Below are 27,071 nucleotides of genomic sequence, written 5' to 3' on the forward strand. Positions count from 1 at the left end.
CAGTAGATACTTAAATATATGTTAAATTAAAAATATATTCTGTAACTTGGTTCTGAAAAGAATAATAAATAATAATAAATAATAATAAATAATAATAATAATAATAAATCTTGGTCATTTTTCCATGTTGCTGCATGCTACCATTGTCTTTACCTTTTTTTAATAGTAGCTTTGTATTTCATTATTGGGAATAGTATATTTGTATTTTTAGCCTATCTGACCTTAAGATTGGAAGTGGTTTCTATTTTTCTGTTATTGTTAGAGTTTTTGTAGTAAAGATTCTTGTACTTTTGTCGATTTGTATTTGTGCATATGAGGGGTATAGAATAAATTCTAGCAGTGGAATTTTTTGTTCAAAAGGAATGTGAATTTTACTTTTTTTTTTTTTTTAAAGATTTTATTTATTTATTTGACAGAGAGAGATCACAAGTAGGCAGAGAGGCAGGCAGAGAGAGAGAGAGGAGGAAACAGGCTCCCTGCTGAGCAGAGAGCCCGGTGCGGGACTCGATCCCAGGACCCTGAGATCATGACCTGAGCCGAAGGCAGCGGCTTAACCCACTGAGCCACCCAGGCGCCCTGAATTTTACTTTTTGATGGATATTGTCACTTTCCTCCAAAATAGTCATACCAATTTATTCTTCTCCCCATATGCTCATTAATTTGGGGAATTAAAATCCTTAATATAGGAAATTATTTGGGAGCTCCTAGGTGGCTCAGTTGGTTAAGCAGCCAACTCTTGGTTTTGACTCAGGTTGTGATCGCACGTTCCTGGCATGCCCGGCAGGGAGTCTGCTGGAGCATCCTCTCCCTGCCTCTCCCCTGCTCGACCGTACTCTGTCCTTCTCCCTTTCTCTCTCTTACATAAAACTTTAAAAAATTATCTTAAAAGTTTGTATAGTATTATTATAGACATATTACAGTTTATCAGTTTTTCATTATTGGGCACTTAATAGAAATACTGCAGTGTTCATACACCTGAATCTGAATTGTTTGAATAGATGAATTTTAACTACGTCATACTTCTGAAAGAAGCCAGTCGAGCATCTTTCTTTTCCTTCTTTGAAGGCGTCCTTGATCAGAAAGCCCCTAGACTTGGGAGAAGTAGAATCCATGGAGGACGATCCTGATGAGAATCTGATGGAGGTGGAGGACCAGTCGTCCATGAATCTGTTCACTGACGCCCCTGCCGGCGGCACTAGTGATGCAGCTGTGTCTGGAGACAGCCAGAGCGCCTTCGGTAAATACGCTTTTACTGCTTGGGGCTTCTTTCACTTCTCTGCGTGGATTGGGCAGTGTAGAAGGCCTTGCACATACCAACTTTATGCTCATTTTATTTTCTGTGATGTAGTCTGTTAGGTGTGTTCCCTTCTGTGTACTTTAGATTGCTCTAATTATTAATTGAATTTTACTGTTTTCTTCTTCATGGGAGGAATTTAAACTATTTACTGAAGAAACAGATCTATGTGGTGGATTATTTGGAAAACAGAAAGCAGGAGAGTGAGAAGACCCATACAGCCATCACTCTTAACCTTTTCCCATTATAATCAGCGTCAGTGTTCAAATACTTTCTTATACCTCATTCAGCAGTTATAAGCATTTTTTATTAAGCTATTTGTATTGATAATTGTCCTTCTTGATGGCTTCATAATATTCCACTTAAACATATATATCATAATTCAGTTGATCATTTTTTCTTGTCAGAAATTTAGATTCCTTTTTTTAAATTTATTTTTTATTTATTTTCAGCGTAACGGTATTCATTATTTTTGCACCACACCCAGTGCTCCATGCAATCCATGCCGTCTGTAATACCCACCACCTGGTACCCGACCTCCCACCCCATGCTCCTTCCAAACCCTTAGATTGTTTTTCAGAGTCCATAGTCTCTCATGGTTCACCTCCCCTTCCAATTTCCCCCAACTCCCTTCTCCTCTCCATCTCCCCTTGTCCTCCATGATATTTGTTATGCTCCATAAATGAGTGAAACCATATGATAATTGACTCTCTCTGCTTGACTTATTTCACTCAGCATAATCTCTTCCAGTCCCATCCACGTTGCTACAAAAGTTGGGTATTCATCCTTTCTGATGGAGGCATAATACTCCATAGTGTATATGGACCACATCTTCCTTATCCATTCGTCCGTTGAAGGGCATTTAGATTCCTTTTTCTGTAATTACCAATATTGCAATGAATTTGTCGTGTAGATTTTCTCATAGATTATTTCTGGATGACAGAATCCTAGGGTAACTTTCCATGAAGAATTTTGAAGCTGTTAGTATGTAATCTATTTCACCATAATCTTGCTTTCCATATACTTTTCTTTTTTTCCCCCCCATAGGCAGGAGGATATTTGAGCTAATGTTCAATATATGTGTTTGCTGTATCCCTCTCTTAGTTTTAATAAGTGCTTTTTATTTTCAGGTGCCATGAATCCTTTAGCTGAAGAACATCTGTCAAAGCAAGATCTACTTTTTTTAGACATGCTCAAGTTCTTGTGTGTGTGTACAACTACTGCTCAGACTGGAACTGTGTCATTTAGAGCAGCCGACATTCGGAGGAAATTGTTGATGTTAGTGGATACTAGCATGCTAGACCCTGCTAAATCTCTCCACCTACGCATGGTGAGTTAAGGGAAAGAGACACATCTTCAGTTATCTCTTTTGTTGCTGGATACATGTAATAGACTGACATGTAACAATCATGTAGTACCTTTGATGGCTTGAAATTACTTCCTCAAAGAATGAGTCTGATGCTAGTTATGAAATACATTTTTTCTGTAATGTACTGTGAAAAAATTTTAAGTGGATCCTTAAATGTTAAAACTTCATGGACTCTGGATAGATTTACTATCTTTGGGCATAAATAATTATTATAAGTTATTTAGAATCAGGCTAAGAAACACAGACTCTAATGTAAAAATAATATATAACCTTGTAGTTGAACTCTGAATCTTGGCCTTGACCTTAGTTTATTTGCTTTAAAGTTTGTTTTTGCTGTAAGTATTTTGTTTCTTCACAAATTTTTTTAAAATTCCAGTTTGCTAATATACACTTTAAATATTTTTTGATATAATTTCAAAGTGACAGTAAAGTTTCAGTACAATAGGAATTCTCCTGTTCCCTTCATACACTTGCACAGTTAACATTTTGCCAAATTTGCCTTTTCATTTTCTCTTTCTGCGTGTGTGCATGTGCTCTCTCTCTCTCTCTCTCTCTGTCTCAGGCACACACACAAACACACAGACACACACATGCGTCTTCTGAACCATTTTGAGATTAATTTGCTGATGTGATGCCCCTTATTCTTCAGTGTATGTGCTAAAGACAGTGTCCTCTCCTACATAAGTACAGTCTAATTGGGAAACTAACATTGTAGCATTGCGATTCGCTGTGAAGTCTGTTCAGTCTCTTTGAACCTGGAGCACTTCCTTAGTTTCTCCTTCTCTTTTCTGACCTTCATATTTTTAAATAGTACAACCAACTTGCCCTCTAGGAGCCCTCACTTCAGGTTTGTCTATTTCCTGTAATTAGATTTAGATTTAGGTTTTGGTGAGAATGTCAGAAAAGGAATCCCTCTCCTGCCCTACTCCCAACAGTCTGTCTGTCTTTCAACTGATAGATGAAACTTCCAGCTCCAGTCCAACATTGTAGAATTTATTTTCTTCTCTTTCCATATTTGTAGCTCCGTTTTCCAGCAGTAAGAAAGCTGGCTTCCCACTTACCTTCAATACAGTTACTTTTTTACTCAGAATTCTTTTATGTAACTTTTACCCCCTGACTGTGTAGGCCATCGTCCCCTTCGCCCCAGCACCAGTGAACTCTGAGGGAGAGCCTCTGGCTCAGTGGGTGTGCAGGGCGAGTCCACGGGCACGTCCCCAGGCCCGGCAACTTGGCAAATGTGCCTGTGTTTCCTCAGCCCTGGGAAACACGCCAGGGCTTGATTAGAACTTCTTCAGTCAGGTGGGTTAAGTCCCTGGTGGAATCCCTTGTCATGTTCCTGTGGAGGTGAACAGACTGTTTGATCTCCACGCCCAGCAAAGATGCTTGGTTGAGCCCTATTTGTTTCCCTGGTTTTGACCCTGGAAAACTAGTCAAGTCTCCAGCCCTGGCCAGTGAGGAGGGCTATGTGCTTTTCTTGAAGCTTAAGTGCTTAAAATCAGTTGAAGACACTCAGAAACATCACATGTTGACTCTCAAGGCAAGTATTTAAAATGGTCCAGGTTAGTCTTCTTTTATAATATCTAAGGAATAAGAAACCTTTTTCTACATACAGATGGTGGGAAACAATGTCTTCTCTTTTCTTACTATAGCTAGAAAGGGATTTGGCAGCTCTCAGAAACCCTCTGCCTGCTTGCACTTACCGTGATTTTTACCTGATGGTTGCTGCGTGCTTCTTGGTGTCCACAGTAGTATGGGGAACCCTACACAGTTGCTTGGATAAGAGGGTAACTCAGGGTATTTATGACTTTTTCACCACCCACCATTATCTCTGCTGTCCAAAATTCATTCCTGTAACTGTTTTTACCATTGAAATCTCATCCCCAGGCATAACAATAGTTTCAGATTCTTGCTCAGGATCTTAACCCCAACCCCAACAGTGAAAACTACTACCTACCTAAGGAATTCCGCAATAAATGCTAGACAGTTACATTCATTTTCTTTAGTCCTCACAGGAAGCTGGCCGGGTACATGCTGTATCCACATTTTATAGGTGAGAGTCCAAAGGCTCAGGTGACAAGGCCAGTTTTTTAACCACACAAGTAACAGGCTGGAGTGCCAGCATTTGAATCCAGCTCTGTTTAACTTCAGACTTTTTTTTTTTTTTACCATCTTGCCTCCTTTAGAAATTCGCTGGTCTTTTTTTGTGTGCAGGTGTGTATGTGTGCCTGTGTTGATGAATTTATGGTTATATATATACTTAAGCGAATGATTTATGAAAAAAAATAATTTTTCCCCCTCTAATTATCTTAGTATCTAGTGCTTTTAAAGGAGCTTCCTGGAGAAGAATATCCTTTGCCAATGGAAGAGGTTGTTGAACTTCTAAAACCACTCTCGTAAGAAATTAAAACCATGTATTATGTTCACTTTAAATTTATAAATGAACTGCTATGTTCTGTTATACTCACAAAGGTAAACTTTCTCTGCTGCAGCAACGTGTGTTCTTTCTATCGCCGTGACCAGGATGTTTGTAGAACAGTTTTAAACCACTTAGTTCCTGTAGTGAGGAACCTGTGTCAAGGCGATATGGACGCTGAAAACACAAGGGATGCTCAAGGGCAGTTGCTAACAGTGATTGGAGCATTCTGGTAGGTGGGGAGAGCAGTGTGCGGAGTTCTTAATTCTCTTTTGCTACTCTGGATACAATTGCCAACTTTGCGTTTCTACCTTAGTGACGTAGGCTAATGTTAAATGTAACTATATGCAACCTTTGACAGTAGTAGAATGTAGCTTCTGTCTCCCTCAGCTGCTTGAAGAACTAGCGAACACATTGGTTGTGTCACTCTCTGGGTGTTTTTTGTGTGTAGTCACAGTGTGACGTATCCTGATGATACTGACAGAGGGGCACATATGTATAATTTAGAACCCTCGGACCCAACAGATCGATAAGGCCTTCTGAACTGATCTAGAATATGGTTTTAAAATCTTTGTTATAAGGACAGAACTTTGCAGGGGCTCCTGGGTGGCTCAGTGGGTTAAGCCTCTGCCTTCCGCTCAGGTCATGATCCCAGGGTCCTGGGATCAAGCCCCCGCACCGGGTCCCCTGCTCAGTGGGGAGCCTGCTTCCCCTCTCTGTCTGCCTGCTTTTCTGCCCATTTGTGATCTCTCTGTCTCTCTGTCAAATAAATAACTAAAAAAAAACTTAAAAAAAACCACAGAACTTTACAAATGTTTTCCTTTTAAAGCAAGTTCATAACGTGGTTTGCTGAAGTATGATAGCCCCTAGAGGAGGCATAATCATATAAAACAAATAATACACATTAAAATGAACTTTTTTTTTTTAGATTTTATTTATTTGTTTGCCAGAATGAGCAAAAGAGAGCATGGGCTGGAGGAGAGGGAGAAATAGACGCCCTGTTGAGCAGGGAGTGCAACACAGGTGCCATCCCAGGATGACCTGAGCTGGAGGCAGACGCTTAACTGACTGAGCCACCAGGCACCCCTGAGATGAACTCATTTTCAACCTAACTTCTTTTATGAAAGTTAAGAATATTGACTGGTATATGCCACATGATGAGAATTAAATTTAGTATGGAAGGAGATTTTGGAAGAATAAGAATAATTAGAAGTTAGAAAAAAGTGTAATACTCAGTGATTTATTTTTTTTTTTACACTGTGCTTTTACTGGAATAATTATTTGACCTTGAAACACTTAACTTTATTTCAGGCACCTGGCAAAGGAGGGGAAATGCACATTCTCTGTAAGAATGGCACTAGTAAAGTGCCTTAAAACTTTGCTTGAGGTGAGTTAGTCTATGTTAATTATTAGTAAGGTCTCCACTGAAATTTCTAAAGTAGCCTTTGTTTCTTTTTGTCAGCCAGTGATTTTTCTCTTAGTATTTTATATTTGACACCATTTGTTCTTTTCCCATAGACCGATCCTTACTCAAAATGGGCTGTTCTTAATGTAATGGGAAAAGACTTTCCTGTAAACGAAGTATTTCCACATTTTCTCGCTGATCGTCATCATCACGTTAGCATGTTGGCTGCCGAGTCCGTCAACAGGTAATGGGGCCTGTCTTCCCGCAGTTCTGGGACGCTGCAGGTGGTAGGGTCGTGTAGCCAGGAAGAGGCCTGCGTTCGCTGAGAATACACTGTCCGCCTGGCAGTGATGCTTTCCCTTAGTTCTGACAGTCCCATCCCCTGGACAACCCTACTGCCTAGAGTTTGTAAATGAAAAGAGGCTTTGAGAGAGAAGGTAACTTGCTCGGTGCCGTCCAGCCAGTAAGTGGTGGAGCCGAATGAGGCGTGTCGGCTCTCACTTACGGGGCGGATGGACTGTTTGGATAGGGCTGTGATTTTACAGGAGTTTGTAAAATGAAAATGAGCACTTTTCCCCGTGTGCTAATTACAATCAGATTCATGTGAGTGAATGTACAGTTAGGCGTTGGAGTAAGCCTGTCATAGAGACCTGTTTAATGTTCGAGTCCTTGCAGAAGCAGTGTTAATTTCCCAGGACTGCAGGTGTCTCAGGTGGTCCGGGTGATTTATAAGATCTAAATTCTGCGCTCTCTCTGCCTTTCCCAGCTTATGCTCCTTATACGTAAAGTACCTCTCGCCTTTATTTTTCTCAGTAGCTTGTATGACCACTTGAAGGTGTTATATTTTAGGGGCGCCTGGGTGGCTCAGTGGGTTAAGCCTCTGCCTTCTGCTCGGGTCTTGATCTCAGGGTCCTGGAATCGAACCCCTCATCGGGTTTTCTGCTCAGCGGGGAGCCTGCTTCCTCCTCTCTCTCTCTGCTGCCTCTCTGCCTACTTGTGATCTCTGTCAAATAAATAAATAAAATCTTAAAAAAAAAAAAAGAATGAAATGTTATATTTTAAATATAACACATCTAGCTTAAATAGAAGCTTTTTTATCTGTTTCGTTCATTGCTGTATACTCAGCACCAAAAACAGTAATGACGTGGTTGGTGTTCAGTAATTTATAAAATAAATGAATGTTTGAAAAAGGAATTTATGCTTCAGAAAACACCAAAACTGAAAATCATTTGGGTAACTACTATTTGGTTGTAAGTAATCCATAATTAATGCTTGCTAAAAAGAAGTTCCCCAGCAGGCACGTAAATGTATATGTTAGTTATGTGTGCACAGTGTGTGTGTGCACAGTAGTCAGATGTGTGCACAGTCTGAGTATGCTGATGGTAGTGTTTTCCCAAATTAATCATGTCTAATCTCTCTGGTATGGGATGCTTTTCAGGACTTGCTTTTTAAGTGCAAGTAGCTCATGAATGTGAGCTTTTCTTCAGTCCTTACAAGATGAAAGATAAACACAGAAGCTAAAGATCTGGGGGTGTGGAGAACCATAAGTTAAATGTAAGAAAACAGTGCAGTGTGGCTTTGGAAAACCTCTTGGAAGATTTAAAAAATGTATACATTCAAGAATGGCATAATATAACATCCGTTGGGACTTTTTTGGGTTTTTTTGTTTGGTTGGTTGGTTATTGCTGATATTTAATATTGGGCTATTTTAAGAGATGTTAGAGAAACTGGAGCAATCAGAGGAGCAGCAAAAAGTGTAAAAACGGACGCCTGGGTGGCTCAGTTGGTTAAGCGGCTGCCTTCGGTTCAGCTCGTGATCCCAGAGTCCTTGGATCAAGTCCTGCATTGGGCTCCTTGCTTGGCGGGGAGCCTGCCTCTCCCTCTGCTTGTGATCTCTCTCTTTCTGTCAGATAGATTAATAAGATCTTTAAAAAAAAGTGTAAAGGCTTTGGTTACTAAAAAAGCAGAAGGGATAAAATTGAGCAGAGTTGTTCTTAAATATGATAGGATATTATGCAGAGAGCACTGATCAGCTTTTTTCCATCACATGAAGAAATTAAATAGATCATCAAGGCATAAAGCTATCCACTTTGCAGGATAAAATCACTTTTTTTTTTTTTTTTTTAAAGTGGACTGAATGCTGGGCATGGACCCCAGCACGGGACTTGCAAGATCTGAGATCTAGATCTGAGCTGAGATCAAGAGTTGGACATTTAATCAACGGAGCAACCCAGGTGCCCCAGGATAAGATCACTTTTTAAAAATTAGAGCATGGGGACAGGAGCCGAAGGCTTGGTGTTTGATCAGAGGATAATTTTTCTTTATAAGCTAGTTTGAATTCAGGACTGTTCAAGTTTGGGAAATACGCTAAAAGATTTTTTTTTTAAGATTTTATCTATTTATTTGACAGAGAGAGAAATCACAAGCAGGCAGAGAGGCAGGCAGAGAAAGAGGGGAAAGCAGGCTCCTTGCTGAGCAGAGAGCCTGATGATGCGGGGCTCGATCCCAGGACCCTGAGATGATGACCTGAGCCGAAGGCAGAGGCTTAACCCACTGAGCCACCCAGGTGCCTCAAGCTAATAGATTTTATTGAGATCCTTCCAGTTCTAGGAGAAAATGGAGTATATTTTAAAGACCTGACATTAACCAGTGGATATAAACCTGTTTAAATGGGATTAGATTTCAAAGGTTTTTAAAAAGAAGGCCCAGTATACTATTATATCTTACAATGTGATTTATTTGTGTCCCATGACATGCTTTAGAAAACAATGTTTAAGGTAAAAAATTATTTCACTTTTTGCTTTTTTTTTTTAAGGTTATTCCAGGATATGAAACACAGAGGCTCGTCCACATTATTGAAAGCACTTCCTTTGAAGCTTCAGCAAACAGCTTTTGAAAATGCGTATTTGAAAGCTCTGGAAGGAATGAGAGAAGTGGTAATTTTAGCAATGCATAAGTGCTCTTATCATATACTTCTTATAATTATGTCATCTGTTACTTTACCAGTGTGGCGTAGGGCAGTGTGCATCCACCAGTTTACTAAAACAACTGTGTGACTTAATTGAAATTGGTTGGAATTGATCCAATAATGGCAATATCTTTGGTTCAACTTATATGTACTATTTTTTTGTGGGAAAAAAACGATTTACTGGATTTTTATGGGAGTACAAATGGCTTTCTTATTTTATTAAAAAAATTTTTTAAATTGAAGTAGGGCTAACCTACAATGTTGTATTCATTTTGAGTGTGTAACATAGTAATTCTGTAAATTACTAGTGTCCATCTTAAGTATAGTCACCATATAGCATTATCACAGTATTATTGTGTATATTCTCTGTGCTGTGTTTTTCATTTCTGTGACTTATTTTATAGATGGAAGTTTGTACCTGTTCATCTCCAGTCTCTATTTCACCCATCCCCCCACCCACCAGCCCTCTGACAACCACCAGTTCTCTGTATTTAAGAGTCTGATTTTTTGTTTTATTTTGTAGATTCCACATTAAGTGAAATCATATGGTGTTTGTCTTCTTTTTAACTTACTTCACTTAGCATTATACCCTCTAGATCCATCCGTGTTGTTGCAGATGTCAGGATCTCCCCCGCCCCATGGCTGAGTAATCCCCTTCTCTCACACACACCTGCACACACACCCACCCACCCGCCACATCTTTATCCGTTCATTTGTCAGTGGACACTTGGGTTACGTCCATCACTGGGATATTGTAAATACTGCATAGGCGTGCATTTATCTTTCAAATTAGTGGTTTTTTTCTTCAGTAAGGTCCCAGTAGTGAAATTTTTGGGTCATAAGGGATTCCCATTTTCAATTTTTGGAGGAACCGCTACACTGTGTTCCCCAGTAACTGCCCCGGTCTGCGTGCCCACCAGCCGTGCCTGAGGCTTGCCTTGCTCCCACGACCTCCCCACACCTGTTCTTTCTCGTCTTCCTCGTACCGGCCATTCTGACAGCTGTCAGGTGATGATCGCTCACTCTGGTTTGGGTTTGCGTTTCACTGATGCTGATGTGTCTGTTGGCCATCTGTATGTTTTTGGGAAAATGTCTGTTTAGGTCCTCTGCCTATTCTTTAATTGAATTGTTTCTGTGTGGAGTTGTAGAAGTTTTTTTACAGTAAATATTTTGTTTGTTAACTCTTTATCAGATGTATCATTTGCCAGTATCTTCTTTCATTCAGTAGGTTGCCTCTGAGTTTTGTTAATGGTTTCCTTTGGTGTGCAAAAGCTTTTCATTTTGGTGGAGTCCCAGTGCTTTACTTTTGCTTTAGTTTTCTTTGCCTTAATAGACACATTCAGAAAAATGTTACTAAGGTCATTGTCCAAGAAGTAACTGCCTGTGTTTTCTTTTAGGAATTTTATGATTTCAGGTCTCACATTTAGATCTTTTTTTTTTTTTTTTTAAGATTTTATTTATTTATTAGAGAGAGAAAACACAAGTGAGGGAAGCGGCAGAGGGAAAAGGAGAAGCAGACTCCCCGATGATGAGGGTGCCGACGTAGACTCCCTTCCAGGACCCCGGGATCATGACCTGGGCTGAAGGCAGATGGTTAACGGACTGAGCCACCCAGGCGCCCCTCTCCTTTAGTTCTAACATCCATTTTGAGTTTTTTTGTGTATGGTATAAGAAAGTGGTCCAGCTTTATTTTTTGGCAGGTAGCTGTCCAGTTTTCCCAGCACCATTTATCGAAGATACTATTTGTTTTCCATTGTATATTCTTGCTTGCTTTGTGGTAGGCTAATTGACCATGTAAGTGTGGGTGTATTTTTGGCCTCTTTTTTCTGTTCCATTGATCTCTGTGTCTTTCTTGTATGCCAGTTCATGCTGTTTCGGTTACTGTCGCTGTGTAGTATATCTTGAAATCTGGGATTGTGATACCTCTAGTTTTGTTCTTTTTCAAGACTGCTTTGGCTACTTGGGCTCTTTTCTGGCCCCATACAAATTTTATAAGGTCTTTTATTCTATTTTTGTGAAAAATGCTATTGGTATTTTCATAGGAATTGCATTAAATCTGTAGATTGCTTTGAATAGAATGGCCATTTTAACAATACTCTTCTGATCTGAGGCACGATACATATTTCCATTGTTCTGTGCCGTCTTCAGTTTCTTTCATCAGAGTGTAGGTCTTTCTCCTCCTTGGTTAAACTTGCTCCTAAGTTTTTCATTCTTTTTGGTATAATAGTGAATGGCATTGTTTTCTTAATTTCTCTTGCTGCTACTTCGTTATTAGTGTATGAAAGTGTAACAGAGGGGCGCTGGGTGGCTCAGTTGGTTAGGGCTGCTTTCGGCTCAGGTTGTGATCTTGAGGTCCTGGGATCGTTACCCCACATTGGGCTCCCTGATCAGCGGAGAGTTTGCTTCTATTTCTGCCTTCGACTCCCTCTGCTTGTGCTGTCTGTGTGTCAAATAAATAAAATCTTTAAGAAAGAGTGCAACAGATTTCTGTGTATAAATTTTGTATCCTGCAACAGTATGCTGAATTCATTTATGAGTTCTAATAGTTTGAGTTCTAATAGTTTTTAGATGGAATCGTTAGGATTTTCTATGTGTAGTATCATGTCATTTGTAACTAGTGACAGTTTCATTTTCTCCATAGCAATTTGGATGCCTTTTACTTCTTGTCTGTTGGCTGAAGCTAGGACTTCCAGTACTGTGTTGAATAAAAATGTCAAGAATAGACATCCTTTACTTGTTCCTGATCTTAGAGGAAATGTTCTTTTTTATTCACCATTGAATATAATCTCAGCAGGGGGTTTTTCGTAGATGGCCTTCATTATGTGGAGGTTTGTTCCTTCAAAGTTTTCTTTGTTTAGAGTGTTTATCATGAAAGATGTTGTATTTTGTCAAATGTTTTTTTGCATCTATTGAGGGGACCATAGATTCTTGTTCTCCCTCTTGTTAATGTGACATATTATGTTGATTGATTTGTGAATATTGAATCATCCTTGTATCCCTGGGATAAATCCCCTTAATTTCAGTGAATGGTCTTTTTTGATGTCTTACTGAATTCATTTTGGTATTATTTTGTTGAGGATTTTTGCATCTGTGTTCTTCTGGGATATTGGCCGGTTTTTTTGTTTTTGTTCTTTTTTAAAAAAAATTTTTTTATTTATTTGTCAGAGAGAGCACAAGCAGGTAAAGTGGCAGGCAGAGGCAGAGAGAAGCAGGCTCCTCGCTGAGCAACGTGCCCGATGTGGTACTCGATCCCAGTACCCTGGGATCATGATCTGAGCCAAAGGCAGACGCTTAACCAACTGAGCCACCCAGGTGTCCTATTGGCAGTTTTTTGATTACTGATTCAGTTTCCTTACTAGAAACCTGTCCAAAAATTATGTTTCTTTCTGAATCATTTTTGGGATTGCCTGTTTCTAGAAATTTATCCATTTGTTCTAGGTTGTCCAATTTATTCCCATATAATTTTTCATAGTATCCTCCTATAATCCTTTGTCTTTCTGTGGTGTTGGTTGTTACTTTTCCTCTTTCATTTCTGATTTTATTTGAGTGTTCTGTCTTTTTTTTTTTTCCCCTTGATGAGTCTGACTAAATAAAGATTTATCAATTTTGTTGATATTTTCAAAGAACCAGTCCTTGGTTTCATAGGTCTTTTCTGGTTTTTTTTTTTTTTGTTTTTTTTTAGTCTTTTATTCGTTTCCTCTCTAGTCTTTATTTCCTTCCTTCTACCAATTTGGCCCTTTGTTCTTTTTCCAGTTCCATTTGGTGTAAAGTTAGGTTGCCTATTTGAAACTTTGGTTGTTTTCTTGAGGTATGCTATACACTTCCCTCTTAGAACTGCTTTTGCTATGTCCCAAAGATTTTGAACTATCTGTGTTTCCATTTTTGTTTCCATATATTAATTTTCCTCTTTGATTTCTTCACTTACCCATTGGTAGTTCAGTGGCATGTTGTTTAGCTTCTGTGTGTTTGTGTTATTGTCTTTTTTTTTTTTAATTTATACTTCTGTGGTTGGAAAAGTTTGATATGACTTCAGTCTTCTTAAAATAGCTTTTTAAAAAATAAGATCTGATTAGAGGCTAATTTGGAGAATAGGGAGTGGTAGGATGAAGTGGATTTTAAAAAGTGTTCTAATAGGGAAGATTAAATTATGTTGGTCTTTTTTAGTGAACCTTATAATTTCAATATTTCTTAGAATATTTTTTTAAAAGATTTTTATTTATTTGAGAGAGAGTGTGTGCCTACATGCACAAGCGGGAGTGGGTGCGTGGGGGCAGAGGGAGAGGGAGAATCCCAAGAAGACACCCCACTGAGCACAAGTTGAGTTGGAGCTTGATCTCACATCTGTGAGGTCATGACCTGAGCCTAAACTATGAGTGGGATGCTCAACCGACTGAGCCACCCAGACACCCTTAGAATGATAATTCTCTTTAGTAGCATAATTACCTACAGTGTGTTAACCCATCTTCACTCCTCCCCTCTGATAACCATCAGGTTGCCCTTCTTGTAGGTTTTTTCTTATTTTTCTTTATTGCTTTATACTTTACTGTGATGCTTGTGAATTCTTTGCATAAGATCTTATCAAAAACAGCTATTCCTCTACAACAACTTTGATATTTTCTCAGCTCTCTGGCTGGCCTTGACTCCATCATTGTGAGATTTAACAGTGGTCAATGGCTGCTTATTAAATGTTATAATGGGTGAATAGATTTTAGACTGATAGTCTTCTTTGCAATGTTTGTATATTTACATTATATTATTATTTTTGAAATTCTTTTCAAGTCCCACAGAGCTGAGAACCCTGAACTTTTGGATGAGATCTGTAACAGAAAATCTGTTTTACTGATGACGATAGCTGTGATTTTATGCTGTAGCCCAGTCTGTGAAAAACAGGCTTTGTTTGCACTGTGTAAGTCTGTGAAAGAAAACGGATTAGAACCTCACCTCGTTAAAAAGGTACATGTAGATGAATATTTTTTATTATCCTCCTTGTGTGACTTTTAAATAATTTAAAAAGTTAAAGCTTACTTTAAAGTGGCACTTGTTAAAGACTTGGAGACGATTTTTTTTTTTTTTTAGATTGGGAATATTGGAAAGTAGTTAACTCTTTAAATAGTGTTTGTTTATTTGGATAAATTATCATTTTTTCTGTTAAGCATTTCACAAAGTATTCATTGAACTAGCAGGGATGAATGACACCTCTTCCCAGACCATGCCCTCTGGAGTTGCGTTTATTGAGGAAAACACATGGAGAAAACGAGCAGTAGCAGGTGTTTTGCCTGATAGATTCTGGGTTACAACCTTGGGATCTAGCATGGCCAGAATTCAGATCAGGGAGCGGGGAAACCCCTAAGGTGTGCGACTGGGGAAGGAGCACTTGGGTCCAGTCGTGTAGTTAGCACCAGCATGGTATTTTGGAATGCCCGCCTTTGCCCTAGTCTAGCACCTCAGAGTTCATGGTTTGGAAAGTTCCAGACCTTTCCATTGTAGGTGTTCGTGTGATGAACCCAGTGATAGATCAGTGGCCTGATTTCCATGGAACTGGCTGGTAGGCCAACCTGTAGGTCCTTAGTCTCACGCAAGCTAATCTATCACCTCTCAGTATTAAAACAAAAAGTTTTTTTTTTTTTTTAAGTATACCGCTACACTACCTAATTATTAGTATTTTTTTAAGATTTACTTATCTTAGAGAGGGAGCAGGGGAGGAGTAGAAGGAGAGGGAGAAGAGAATCCCAAGGAAAACCCCCCTCCCCGCCCCTCCACCCTGAATGCAGAGCCTGACACGGGCTCCATCTCAGAACTCTGATCATGACCTGAGCCAAAATCAAGAGTCGGACACTTAACTGACTGAGCCACCCAGGCGCCCCTCCACTACCTGATATTATAAGTGGATTATAGTGGTTGGATTTTTCTCATTTAGATCTAGGACTGAGAAGAACGATTATTTTCCTTTAGGCCTTCCTTTGAAAGATAATTAAAGGTTGAACATAGCAATATATTTTTTCCATTTTTATTCATTTAACATGTACTAAGTGGTTGCCGTGTGCTATGCTCAGTGCTAATTATATTAAATACGTGTTTCTCGTTTAGTCTCTCTGAAACCCAGGTACTGTTATTATCCCCATCTCCTAGATGAGGAAATCAGGCTATAGAATGCTTGAATGATTGCTTCAAAGTTAAACTGTAAATGGAAGATTTAAGTGATTTATTTTTCATTGTTTTCTTAAAGCATTGACTTTTCTGATCTGTGCAGGTTTTAGAGAAAGTTTCTGAAACATTTGGATATAGACGTTTGGAAGACTTCATGGCTTCTCATTTGGATTATCTGGTTTTGGAATGGCTGAATCTTCAAGATACTGAACATAGTTTATATTCTTTTCCTTTTATTTTACTAAATTATACAAATGTTGAGGATTTCTATAGGTAGGTCTACCTATGGCACACATGAAATATGTTCATTTTTAAATGTGATGGAAATGTTTGGCAGCCCCTCTCCCCCACCTTACACACACGCACGTTCATACACCCACACACCCCTCCATGTGCACATGCACACACATGGAGTTGGAAGGCTTGTAGTATGAGAAGCAGGGCTGCTTGTTTGAATCGACATGTGTAGAAGAGAATCACTAGACTTAGGGTCTGGTCCGAGCTGTGTGAGTTCGGGCAAGCCATGCAAGCACCCCCTCGGCCTTCGTTTTTCCATCTGTACTAGGGAATTACAAGGTCTTGAAGGGTTCTTTCAGCTTCAGTGTTTGATAATCTTCCCTATGACAAATCAAAGATAAATTGTTTCTCCTTGCTATTGCTTGGCTATGGACCATTTTGTCATTATTTTTATTAGATTTAAAGTTTAATGTAAAAGTACTTATTTTGCTAATTCTTAACTCTTGAGAAGAAAATTTCGAGGAAAATGAAGAGGATTGGAACAACTAAAGAATAGTGTTTGGGTATCAGGATGATGGGAAAATAGTTCGTAATTATTCAGTGGCCGTTCTTCCATTTTGGCAATAACAGAATTTACATTAATAGTTTGAATTTGTAAATTTCTTTACATTTCATTTTACATAAACGAAGTAATTTTGCATCAGTCAGTTATGCAAAAGAAATAAATATAGTTCACAGATTTTTTTGCTCATAGAATTAGGGTGGTATAGTCTCAGATCTGTTTCTTATATTTGATTATTTAGAATTTATTTAACTTCATTTCTCCATTTATAGAATTAGAGTAAGAATGCTTAGTGATCTAGATAAGGGGGCGTGCTCATGGTTACTAAGTAAAGGATTTTTTTTATTTTAAGAGCTATGTTACAAAATTTGACAAAAGTTATGTATAACATATACTTTAAAATTTTATATTTTCAGATCATGTTACAAGGTTTTGATCCCACATCTGGTGATTAGAAGTCGTTTTGATGAGGTTAAGTCCATTGCTAACCAGATTGAAGAGGATTGGAAAAGCCTTCTAGCACATTGCTTTCCAAAGATCCTTGTAAATATTCTTCCTTACTTTGCCTACGAGGGTCTAGGAGACAGTGGGATGGCACAGCAGAGAGAGACCGCTGCCAAAGTCTATGATACCCTTAAAGATGAAAATGTCCTAGGAAAACAGGTATGACTTCGCTTTTACCTACTAATCCTCTAATTTTTCCCTCCTTCCTTCCTTCCTTTCGTAGGCTCCAGGTCCAACCTGGGGCCTGAACTCCTGATCCCTAGATCACATGCTCTGTGATGTGGGTCACATGCTCTGCCAACTGAGTCAGGCAGGCTCCCTGTCCTTATCATAACCTAATTCATTGGAGATATAACTTCACAGTTTTAACACTTTTCATCATTTATGCAGTGAAATTTAAAGTGTAGTAATTCCTATCTAGGATAGGCAATCTGTGAATTTTTTTATCTGCTCTTTAAAAAAATTATTTATTTGGGGCGCCTGGGTGGCTCAGCGGGTTAAAGCCTCTGCCTTCAGCCCAGGTCATGATCCCAGGATCCTGGGATCGAGCCCCCGCATCGGGCTATCTGCTCAGTGCAGAGCCTGCTTCTCTCTCTCTCTGCCTGCCTCTCTGCCTACTTGTGTTCTCTGTCAAATAAATAAATAAAATCTTAAAAATATATATATATATTTATTTATTGCTTCTTTTGATTGGCTTTTTTTTTTTTTTAAAGATTTTATTTATTTATTTGACAGAGATCACAAGTAGGCAAAGAGGCAGGCAGAAAGAGAAAGAGGAGGAAGCAGGCTCCCAGCTGAGTGGAGAGCCCTCGGGACTTGATCCCAGGACCCTGAGATCATGACCTGAGCGAAGACAGGCTTAACCCACTGAGCCACCCAGGCGCCCTTGATTGGCTTTTTAAATGAAGTATTTTTAATCAGAAATTTTAAAACTTTGGATTATTTTTATTGATTTTTTCCTTTTAAAAAATGTCTTGGGCGCCTGGGTGGCTCAGTGGGTTAAGCCGCTGCCTTCGGCTCAGGTCATGATCTCAGAGTCCTGGGATTGAGTCCCGCATTGGGCTCTCTGCTCAGCAGAGAGCCTGCTTCCCTCTCTCTCTCTCTCTCTGCCTGCCTCTCCATCTACTTGTGATTTCTCTCTGTCAAATAAATAAATAAAATCTTAAAAAAAAAAAAAGTCTTAATTACTTACGGGGGCGAGAAGAGCTGCTGGCCTGGGATTGTGAGGAGCAAGTGACTTATATATTTTGGAGTTGGGGGAAGTAAAGACAAAGTGAAAGTCCAAAAGGATTTTCATATGCTAAAGAAGAGTGACAGGAATGGGGGAGGCCTGGCTATCGTCAAGCTAAGGTTGTTTTTCCTTTTTAGCAAGGCACTCATGATAAGACAGTTGGGAGTTTCTTGGAGGAATTTTAAACTGTGTATCTCAAGTATTTGTCATTGGGCTACAGGACATTTAGTTTTATCTGTATTTCCTTCTGCCTTTGTTTCCCACATCATTTCCCCCTGAATAGTTTTGACCTTTAAAATCTTTAGGATAGCTGAGGGTGGAAGGTCTTATCTTTTATAACTTCTTCCTGCTGCTGAATCAGGGTGTAGAGATGTCCCTACCCGTGGGTCAAGGTGGTCAGGTGGGGATTTTTTTTTTTTAAGATTTTATTTATTTATTTGAAGGAGAGTACATGATCAGGGGAGGGACAGAGGGAGAAAGAGAATCTCAAGTAGACACCCTGCTGAGTAAAGAGTCCGATGTGGGGCTCGATCTCACGGCCCTGAGATCATGACTCTCTTGAGCTGATGTCAAGAGCCGGATGCATAACTAACTCAGCCACCCAGATGCCCCAAGTGGGGAATTTATATGTCGGAGTTACAAAAGGCAGAGGCGGCTAATCCAAGCTAGACAACATATAGCTGAACCTCCTTGAGTAGAAAGGATTGTCTTGTCAGCTGGAAGTTATGGCAGTTGCACCGGCAATGGCAACAAAATAAGGTTAATATTATTATGAGAAAGAGAAGCCTGAACAAAAGACCTTTGATAGCTGGCCGTAATTGTCTTGCAGTCCTGGAGCTTTAACCAATCACTAAAGGAAAGAGATCATTTAAAGCATTAATTTCGCTCAATCCTCTTAGATTTTGGGGAAATCTGGAATCCATACACCACATTCTGTTTTTATGTTAGTACTTGTTTCACCTTCTGCAGCAGTGAAAAGATCTTAATGCTGTTTTGGAGGTTATTTAAGGCCTTAATGGCATAGCAAGCAATTTCATTTTGTAAGCAATTACGTAATTAATAAGAGGCACCTTTATAGAAGCAAAAGAAAAAATACAGTTTAATGGGTAGAGCAAATTATAAACCCTGTGTTGAGTCTTGTGTGTCTGGGATCGAGTCCCGCGTCGGGCTCTCTGCTCAGCAGGGAGCCTGCTTCCTCCTCTCTCTCTGCCTGCTGCTCTGCCTACTTGTGTTCTCTGTCAAATAAATAAATAAAATCTTTAAAAAAAAAAAAATCTAATATTTACAAAACTATGTTGTTGAAACACTTTTTCCTCTATAACAACCTTCATTTTTAATCAGAGATAGCCAAATGAAGACTAATTCGATTGTTAAGTTCCATTTTAACAAAATTTTCCTAAGCAATTTACATAAGCAAGAATAGGGATAGATCATATAGATCTTTTAGAATCTGCTTTCCTGGAACTTTTTATAAGGAGTCTTGACTGAACTTTTAGTAGCCTCTGTAGGCCAGAAGCCGGGCAAAGTGCTTGCCATCAGACGTTCCTGCGATACCTGTAGTTTTGGGCGAATTCCTCTTCTCGAGTTTCCCGAGGCTTCCTGAGGTTCTTGCTTATGCCAGGGAGTGACATTCTTTACTCCCCTGGTAAGGCCGCTGGGAACTCTGTAAACAAGGGATCAGGCCAACCCTTCCAGCGGGCTTTGTTAACTTCATGCTTCATAAAGCCGACCTTGGTTCCCTTAAAGCTTTATGGTCATATCTGAGTCTGTGCATGTCTCTCAAATATGGCATTCCAGTCCAAGCTGTGGTAAAATAACCAGTATTTCCAGGGGTGTTTTGTTGCAAGGAGAATAGATTCTTCTTGAACTTGTGCAAATGACTGTGATTGCTCTGTAAGAAGGAAAGCTCATTGAGAGTTTCAGAATTTCAGAGGGTTCAGGTGGAAAGAAAAGTTAAATGCTTCAGTTTCTTCACAAACAAGTATCACATTTCTGTAAGTCGTAGGTATCTTAAGGGAAAGATTCTTCTGTCTGGTAGAGTAAACATTAGAGAACCAGCAATGTTTCTTTGTTGTTTCTTTAAAGGTTTTATGTATTTGAGAGAGAGAAGAGTGAGCGCGCCCTGATGGGGTGGGAGAGAGGGAGAAGCAGACTCCTGCTGACTGAGCCAAGGGCAGCCGCTTACCCACTGAGGTGCCCAGGCGTCCAGGAACCAGCAGTGTTTCACACAAGAATTACAGAAACCATCCACATTACTAAGTCTTGTTTAGTTTGAATGCAGCTTTTTAGTTAGTTTGGAAATTCTACCCATTTTAGTTCTAAGATCTTAAAGGTATCAAAAAATCTGTTTTGGCAAAAGCCCTTTTTATGAATCTCTTTAAAGATGAGACGTGTCACAATAGAATAAGAAGGACTATGAATGAGAAAAGACTCCAAAATAAACATGGTTAAAGATCTGATGAGAGGTTACAGTGCAGCTGGCAAGGACATCTGGTTATTTGTGTGAAACATAACACTAACTTATTAAAACGTATTAAATGTACGTTTAACATATTGAAACTTCAGGAATTACATACGTTCTCTAGAATAGTTTTAGCATTTACCCAGACATAACCAAAGGCTTGTCTTGGTGTGTTTGGCAGTGCTTCCGGAGAAACTTACCATACCAAATACAAAGGCCTAATGAGTCAGAGACTTCATTTACAATTTAAATCCCGAGAAGTTTGTTAAAAAAACCTTAGAAAGTTATAATATATGCCTGAATAGTGGATTACAAATCATTACACAGCTTAAAACATAATTATTTATTTAACCAAGATGACAAATATGTAGGGTTATATAGTTATTAGCAAAACTTAGCTCCTTTAATATTTAGAAGCTTTAAGGAAGTGACCAAAGACTTGATAAAGAGAAAACGTAGAAACCAGTTCTCTGGGCAGACAAAAGAAAAAAACCTTTCTTTACATTTTCTTCTCAGGTGCAAACCAGCAATTGAAAACTGTCTCTGAACAGAGAGAAAAGCAAAATTTCAATGTTACATCAATATACTTTTAATATCCATTCATTTCAACTTTAGTCCTGACCACATATAAAATTCTTTTCCAAAAATTTCCCCTCATAAACCTTTTACAGATTTTCCTCTCTTTTTTTTTAAAAAAATATTTTATTTATTTATTTGACAGAGATCACAAGTAGGCAGAGAGAGAGAAGGAAGCAGGCTCCCTGCGGAGCAGAGACTCAGATGTGGGGCTCCATCCGAGGACCTTGGGATCATGACCTGAGCTGAAGGTGGAGGATTTAATCCACTGAGCCACCAGGGCACCCCCCACCTTTTTCATTCAAAGTTTTTTCCCTTATTTCCATTAGTCTTAATTACACTTAGAAGAATTTTAACTTTTCAAAAACTTGGTCCCCAGTGAAAACTACATTAGAATCCAGTTGTGAATGTCACGCCAGAATTCTTTAGGTGGCAGATTTATGAATCTGTTAAACACAGAGCATGTTTTCAAACACTCAAATGTTCTTTGCTTCTCTGCAATAAGAAGCCAAAAACACAAACCTACCTTCAGTAGTCAGTGCTTTACCATCTTACTTCATTTGAGAAAGACCTAAATGTCCAATGAATTCAGTGCCGTTTAAAGGCTTAGTTTATCAAAAACTGTCTTAACGATATCCCACAAAAACGTAGAGACAGAAAATTAATCATCATTTTAAGTCATTCTTTTGCTAAAAAATTACAGCAGTTAAAAATGAGCTTATTTGACCTTTTACAAACCTAGATTTTAAAAAACGTTCATATTTAATGCTGATAACTCTAAAAACATGTCTATTTTAATGAAACCAATGAACTTAAATTATCCTAAATACCGGATATATTCCACCTGTGTCCACTTGAAAGTCACTCAGTTTGTTCTCCGTAAAATTTATTTTAATTGGCAGTAATAAATAAGTGCAAACCGGATGTTAAATTTCAGCCAGTACTGAACAGCGTGTAGGAAGTGTTCCTCTTTACTTTTCAAGAAGTGTGATCTCGAGGTCCCATACCCCACTCTTGCTTTTTCCCATGAGACTGAGTATATGTAATATACTTACAAATCATGTTCATTGTTTGTCTACTCTGCTATAAGTACTCTGAAGGTAGGATTTTTTACTTTTTTCTGTTTTGCTGGTATATCCTGGCTACTTAGTATGTAGTGAATACTCATTATTTGATAGAAGATGGAGTCAAGTAAAAAAGGTTCTATGACAACTTCAGTTTGTTTTGTAGTAATTTAGATACATCCAAAATTATTTGAGGGAACTTAAAACACAAACTTTTTTTTTTTAAAGTAAAAGAAGATTGGTTATTCTCGAGGTTTTTTTTTTTTCTTTTCTTTTAATGTAAATAAGGATGACTAACCAGCGTTGGCTAATGTTAAAATTACAATTGGCTAAACTTCAGGAGACTTTTTTTGTTTGCCCAGTTACTGTATTGAACCAAGAAATGGAACACGGAGTTTCTCACTTGCCTCGGTGGACCACTGCCAGTCGGAGCTAGATCTAAGTCCGTATGGAGGCAAATGAGCTCCTTCTCAAAAGAGGGTTGAAACAGAACGTTGGTGTTTCAAAGGTTATGGAATTTATGAAAGACCCTGCTTTTACCCCTCCCAGCCATCTCCCTGTTTCTAAGCAGGCATAATCTTACTACTTTTCTAAAATGTACTCAAACTAGGGGCCCCTGGGTGGCTCAGTTGGTTGAGTGCCTGCCTTCGGCTCAGGTCATAATCCCCGCGTCCTGGGAATGAGTCCTACGTTAGGCTCCCTGGTCAATGGGGAGCCTGCTTCTCCCTTTGCCTGCTGCTCCCCCTGCTTGTGCGTGCTCTCTTTCTCTGTCTGGCAAATAAATAAATAAAATCTTTAAAAATAAAATGTTTTAAACAATAAATGTATTCAAAGTAAAAGATAGCAATTTGCAGAATCCGAGTAAGTCAAGGAGGGGGAAATAATTACACTGAGGCCTGATTGAAACATCAGTGTTAAGAATGGAGAGAGGTAAACTTGAAACTTGTTAAAGACCTAAATTACTGTTACTCAGTTCCAGTTGGCATTAAGTTGTTGTTAAGTTTGCTTTTTCTTTGGTTCTCTAATATACACTTTGTCCGAATCAATCTTCTAGATTCTTTCTTCCGTGCATAAGTGTTGGTACAACTATTATTAGTCTCTGAGCCTCTAAAATTTGTCAGTTGTCAAAAGCCTGAGATATTAACAGTTACCAACATTGGTGGGCTGTACCTAGACACCTGCGTAATTTATATGTCCCCTAGCTAAACATTACAGGTCTTGCTTATTGTAGAACGGTACAAAACTCATGAAACCACTTGCCGTTCTGTGTGTAAGGAAATTCGCTAATGTTTCCTCCAATATGAAACACAGGCAGCCAGTTTGTCCTTCCTTATCCCAGATATGCTTTGAAGCGAGGCTGCATTCTTAAAAGGGCTGCAGCCTTGGAAAGGCTGGCCTGAGTGATGCATGGGCCTGAGGGAAGGGCTAGGATCTTTACATTCCATTCTTTCTTGTCCCGTTTTAAACCATTTCTGTTGTGAGGCAGCATGTTTGCACATCTCCTCATCTCCTTGTGCACCCAGTGAATCAGCCATTTACTGCGATTCCTTACTCGGAGAGCTAACAAATCCACCTGTAAGTCTCCACGATCGTTGTTCATTTGGGTGAGCTATAGTGCAGCGGACCCATTCCTTACACTGAATGTCGTCTATGAGGCCCGGGGTAACAGGAGCTGGATCCATGACGGGCCTGCTTCTGTCTGGGAGGGTTTCCGTCTACTCTTCTTGACAGGGGGTGTGGGGAGCAGCCAGCCTCAGAATTGGGGATATCAGCCAAGTAGAAATCTGGGGAAAAGTCATGCAGGGAAGGCACTAGGAATTCTTACTAGTCAATCATTCCAAAGCAAGATGGATTTTCCGAGTAAATCAAGGGTAAAATGCAGTTTGAGAAGCAGTGTAGGTCAGTGGGGAATTTGGTTGGCAGGAAAATCACTAGGTTGAGGAATTCAGTGTTACACCTGAAGCCTAATCAGTTAAAATGATTCTTTAAAATTATTTCTTACTTTATTTGAGAGAAAAAGTGAGAGAATGAGTGAGAGAGAGCACAAGCAGGGGGAGCAGCAGAGGGAGAGAGAAGTAGGCTCTCTGTTGAGCAGGGAGCCCAGTGTGGGTCTTGATCCCAGGACCCTGAGTTCATGACCTGAGCTGAAGGCAGAGGCTTAACCCACTGAGCCACCCCAGTGCCCCTGATTCTTAAAATTAAACAAGAGTCAGATTAAGGGAGTCTTGTTGGATATGATTTCCTTACCTTCCTCTCAGGCTGCAGGCCAGTTGCACGCAGAAGGAGTTAGCTGTATGTCTTGCACATCTTACATCTTTGGTTATTTATTTCCTTTTTTAGTCCTGGATTAATTTTGGAAGTGATGCAATAACATTAGTCCCTCAAACTGTCTTAAAAGGTCACAGACGTGAAAACTTAAATGTTATTTTAATTTTGTATCCTTACAGATTGATCATTTATTTCTTAGTAATTTACCAGAGATTGTGGTGGAGTTACTGATGACGTTACACGAACCGGCAACTTCTGGTGCCAGCCAGAGCACGGACCTCTGTGACTTTTCAGGGTATGGGTATTTTAAACTTAGAGAGTTGGCTGCAGTTTCAGAATTTCTTTGGGAAGTTGATTGGTTGACGCCTTCAGATGTCTCTTTCAGTTTTTAGGCACGTACTGTGTTTCCTATGTAAGCTACTTGAGAGCACCCTGTATTCAGTACGTGCTTTACTGTGCTAGCTGTACAAAAGAGTAGTAGTATCTACTAAAGTGATTTCACTTGATAATTTCACTTCATATAAAGAGTGTCTGATCGCCAGTCTCACAATATTAATATGGTTACAGCAGTAGCATAGAGCTTTAATTCAGAGCTAAAGTGATACCAAGGCTCACGTGTAGAACTGCCATTAACTTCATTGAAGATTTCTTAAATCATTTAAGATTAAGTCATGGAAGGTCAAAGTATTAGGATATTCTGACTGATAATGTATAGAATGTGATAAGTCATTTGTGATTTTAGTAAAAGCCTGGTGTTTCAGTAGGAAAATAATTTTAGAACCTGGGGTTATTATAATCTGTTTTCTTTCTGAAACTTCACTGGTTTCTGAAACTTCAACAGAATCTTTTTTTTTTTTTTTAAACAACTTTGTTCTGAAAATGATGACTGCTTTTTTTCCTATAACTTGTAGGGATTTGGATCCTGCCCCTAATCCACCTCATTTTCCATCACATGTGATTAAAGCAACATTTGCCTATATCAGCAATTGCCATAAAACCAAGCTGAAAAGCATTTTAGAAATTCTTTCCAAAAGCCCTGTAAGTATACATTAATATTATAATAACTGATGAGAGAATTTTTTTCTTTTTCAGCTAGAAAATCTGTGTAAGTACACCTTAAAAGAAAAAAAAATAGAAAACTTGTCTGAATAAATCAAGAACACTCATTTATAAGTTTATATCTTGGTATTTTACTTGTCAGTATTTTTTTTTTTTAAGATTTTATTTGTTTATTTGACAGACAGAGGTCACAAGTAGACAGAGAGGCAGGCAGAGAGAGAGAGAGGGAAGCAGACTCCCCGCTGAGCAGAGAGCCCGATGCGGGACTTGATCTCAGGACCCTGAGATCATGACCTGAGCCGAAGGCAGCGGCTTAACCCACTGAGCCACCCAGGCACCCCTTACTTGTCAGTATTAATTGAAATATGTTGCATATGAAGCGTGAATCTCAGGATACTTTAGTCATACATTGACTTAGGGAGTATATATTTTTGAAAAGTACTGTTTGCTCTCTGAAAACTAGGTAAATTGACAACAGTTTAAGGTACTATTTCTTAATGTGGTATTTGCCTTCAATATCAAACTAAAACAGACTTTTGTAATATATTTTGAATAGAAAATATATTTATTATAGTTGAGTATACATGATTAGATAAGTTTTTCATCAATTGTGTCTTTATTTTCTAGGATTCCTATCAGAAAATTCTTCTAGCCATTTGTGAGCAAGCTGCTGAGACAAATAATGTTTATAAAAAGCACAGAATTCTTAAAATATATCACCTGTTTGTTACTTTATTACTGAAAGATATTAAAAGTGCCTTAGGAGGAGCTTGGGCCTTTGTTCTTCGAGATGTTATCTATACTTTGATTCATTATATCAACAAAAGGTACTTAATATATTTAGACCAATATATAAGTTGTTTTCTCTACCTTATCTTAATTGAAATATTATAGTTTCAAGAGGTAGAAGCGGGAGTATTGCTTGCTTAATTTTGGTTTGTAATATATTTATACCCAATATTTTTTAAAAATTACATTACCTGTCCCTAGAAATATTCAGTACTAAGGGTCTTCAACATTTTAAAATAAACGAATTTTGAGTGGCTTGATATGTATTTGTCACTGCAGCAGTTCTGGTCCCCAGTTCCTATATGTGGGGAGGATGGTGTTTCTCACACACACATGCAAGGAACCCTCCAGACACCAGCTGGGTGTCCTACATTTCAGCTTCTAATAGTTGCTTAGTGTCAGAGCCCACGACTGACGGCTCAGTCCTGAGAGACTGCCAGCCCCTCCTTCTTTCAGATACCAGCTGTGCTTCTGACCAGCCAGCTCTCCGCTGCAGGTTCCAGGGACCCTCCTCCTTGAGTCCGATTCATTTGCTAAACTCAGAAAATTCTCAGAACTCAGGAAACCTGTTTACTGACCGAATTACCAGTTTATTATAAAAGGGTGTGGCTCAGGCACAGCTGGATGAAGAGATGTATCACGGAAGTGGGTGGAGCTTCCCTGCGCTCTCCAGGGGGCACCGCTGTCCCCACATCTGCATGTGTTCACCGATCTGGAAGCTCCC

The 27,071-nt window shown here is 39.1% G+C and overlaps 1 protein-coding gene across 8 annotated transcripts in view; it reads left to right on the forward strand.

The window, feature by feature from the left end:
- Positions 1-27,071, forward strand: part of ATM (ATM serine/threonine kinase) — a 120,508-nt gene that overhangs the window by 35,856 nt on the left and 57,581 nt on the right. For 5 of the 8 annotated variants that reach the window (XR_004289491.1, XM_032360060.1, XM_032360061.1 and 2 more), the window contains exons 19-31: positions 1,066-1,237; positions 2,425-2,624; positions 4,974-5,056; positions 5,153-5,308; positions 6,388-6,463; positions 6,595-6,725; positions 9,297-9,417; positions 14,229-14,402; positions 15,700-15,869; positions 16,812-17,058; positions 24,679-24,794; positions 25,411-25,537; positions 26,186-26,385. Coding sequence is in view for 6 of the 8 variants with exons in the window: in XM_032360060.1 (XP_032215951.1) it covers positions 1,066-1,237; positions 2,425-2,624; positions 4,974-5,056; positions 5,153-5,308; positions 6,388-6,463; positions 6,595-6,725; positions 9,297-9,417; positions 14,229-14,402; positions 15,700-15,869; positions 16,812-17,058; positions 24,679-24,794; positions 25,411-25,537; positions 26,186-26,385 (1,973 nt within the window). In the remaining 2 variants the exon portion in view is untranslated. Of the gene's footprint in view, positions 1-1,065; positions 1,238-2,424; positions 2,625-4,973; positions 5,057-5,152; positions 5,309-6,387; positions 6,464-6,594; positions 6,726-7,919; positions 8,036-9,296; positions 9,418-14,071; positions 14,116-14,228; positions 14,403-15,699; positions 15,870-16,811; positions 17,059-24,678; positions 24,795-25,410; positions 25,538-26,185; positions 26,386-27,071 lie in introns of those variants that run through there. The other 3 variants (XM_032360064.1, XM_032360065.1, XR_004289492.1) reach the window with 3 other exon arrangements.

The sequence above is a fragment of the Mustela erminea genome, chromosome 9 (genome assembly GCF_009829155.1).
Source record: "Mustela erminea isolate mMusErm1 chromosome 9, mMusErm1.Pri, whole genome shotgun sequence".
Lineage (NCBI taxonomy): Eukaryota > Metazoa > Chordata > Mammalia > Carnivora > Mustelidae > Mustela > Mustela erminea.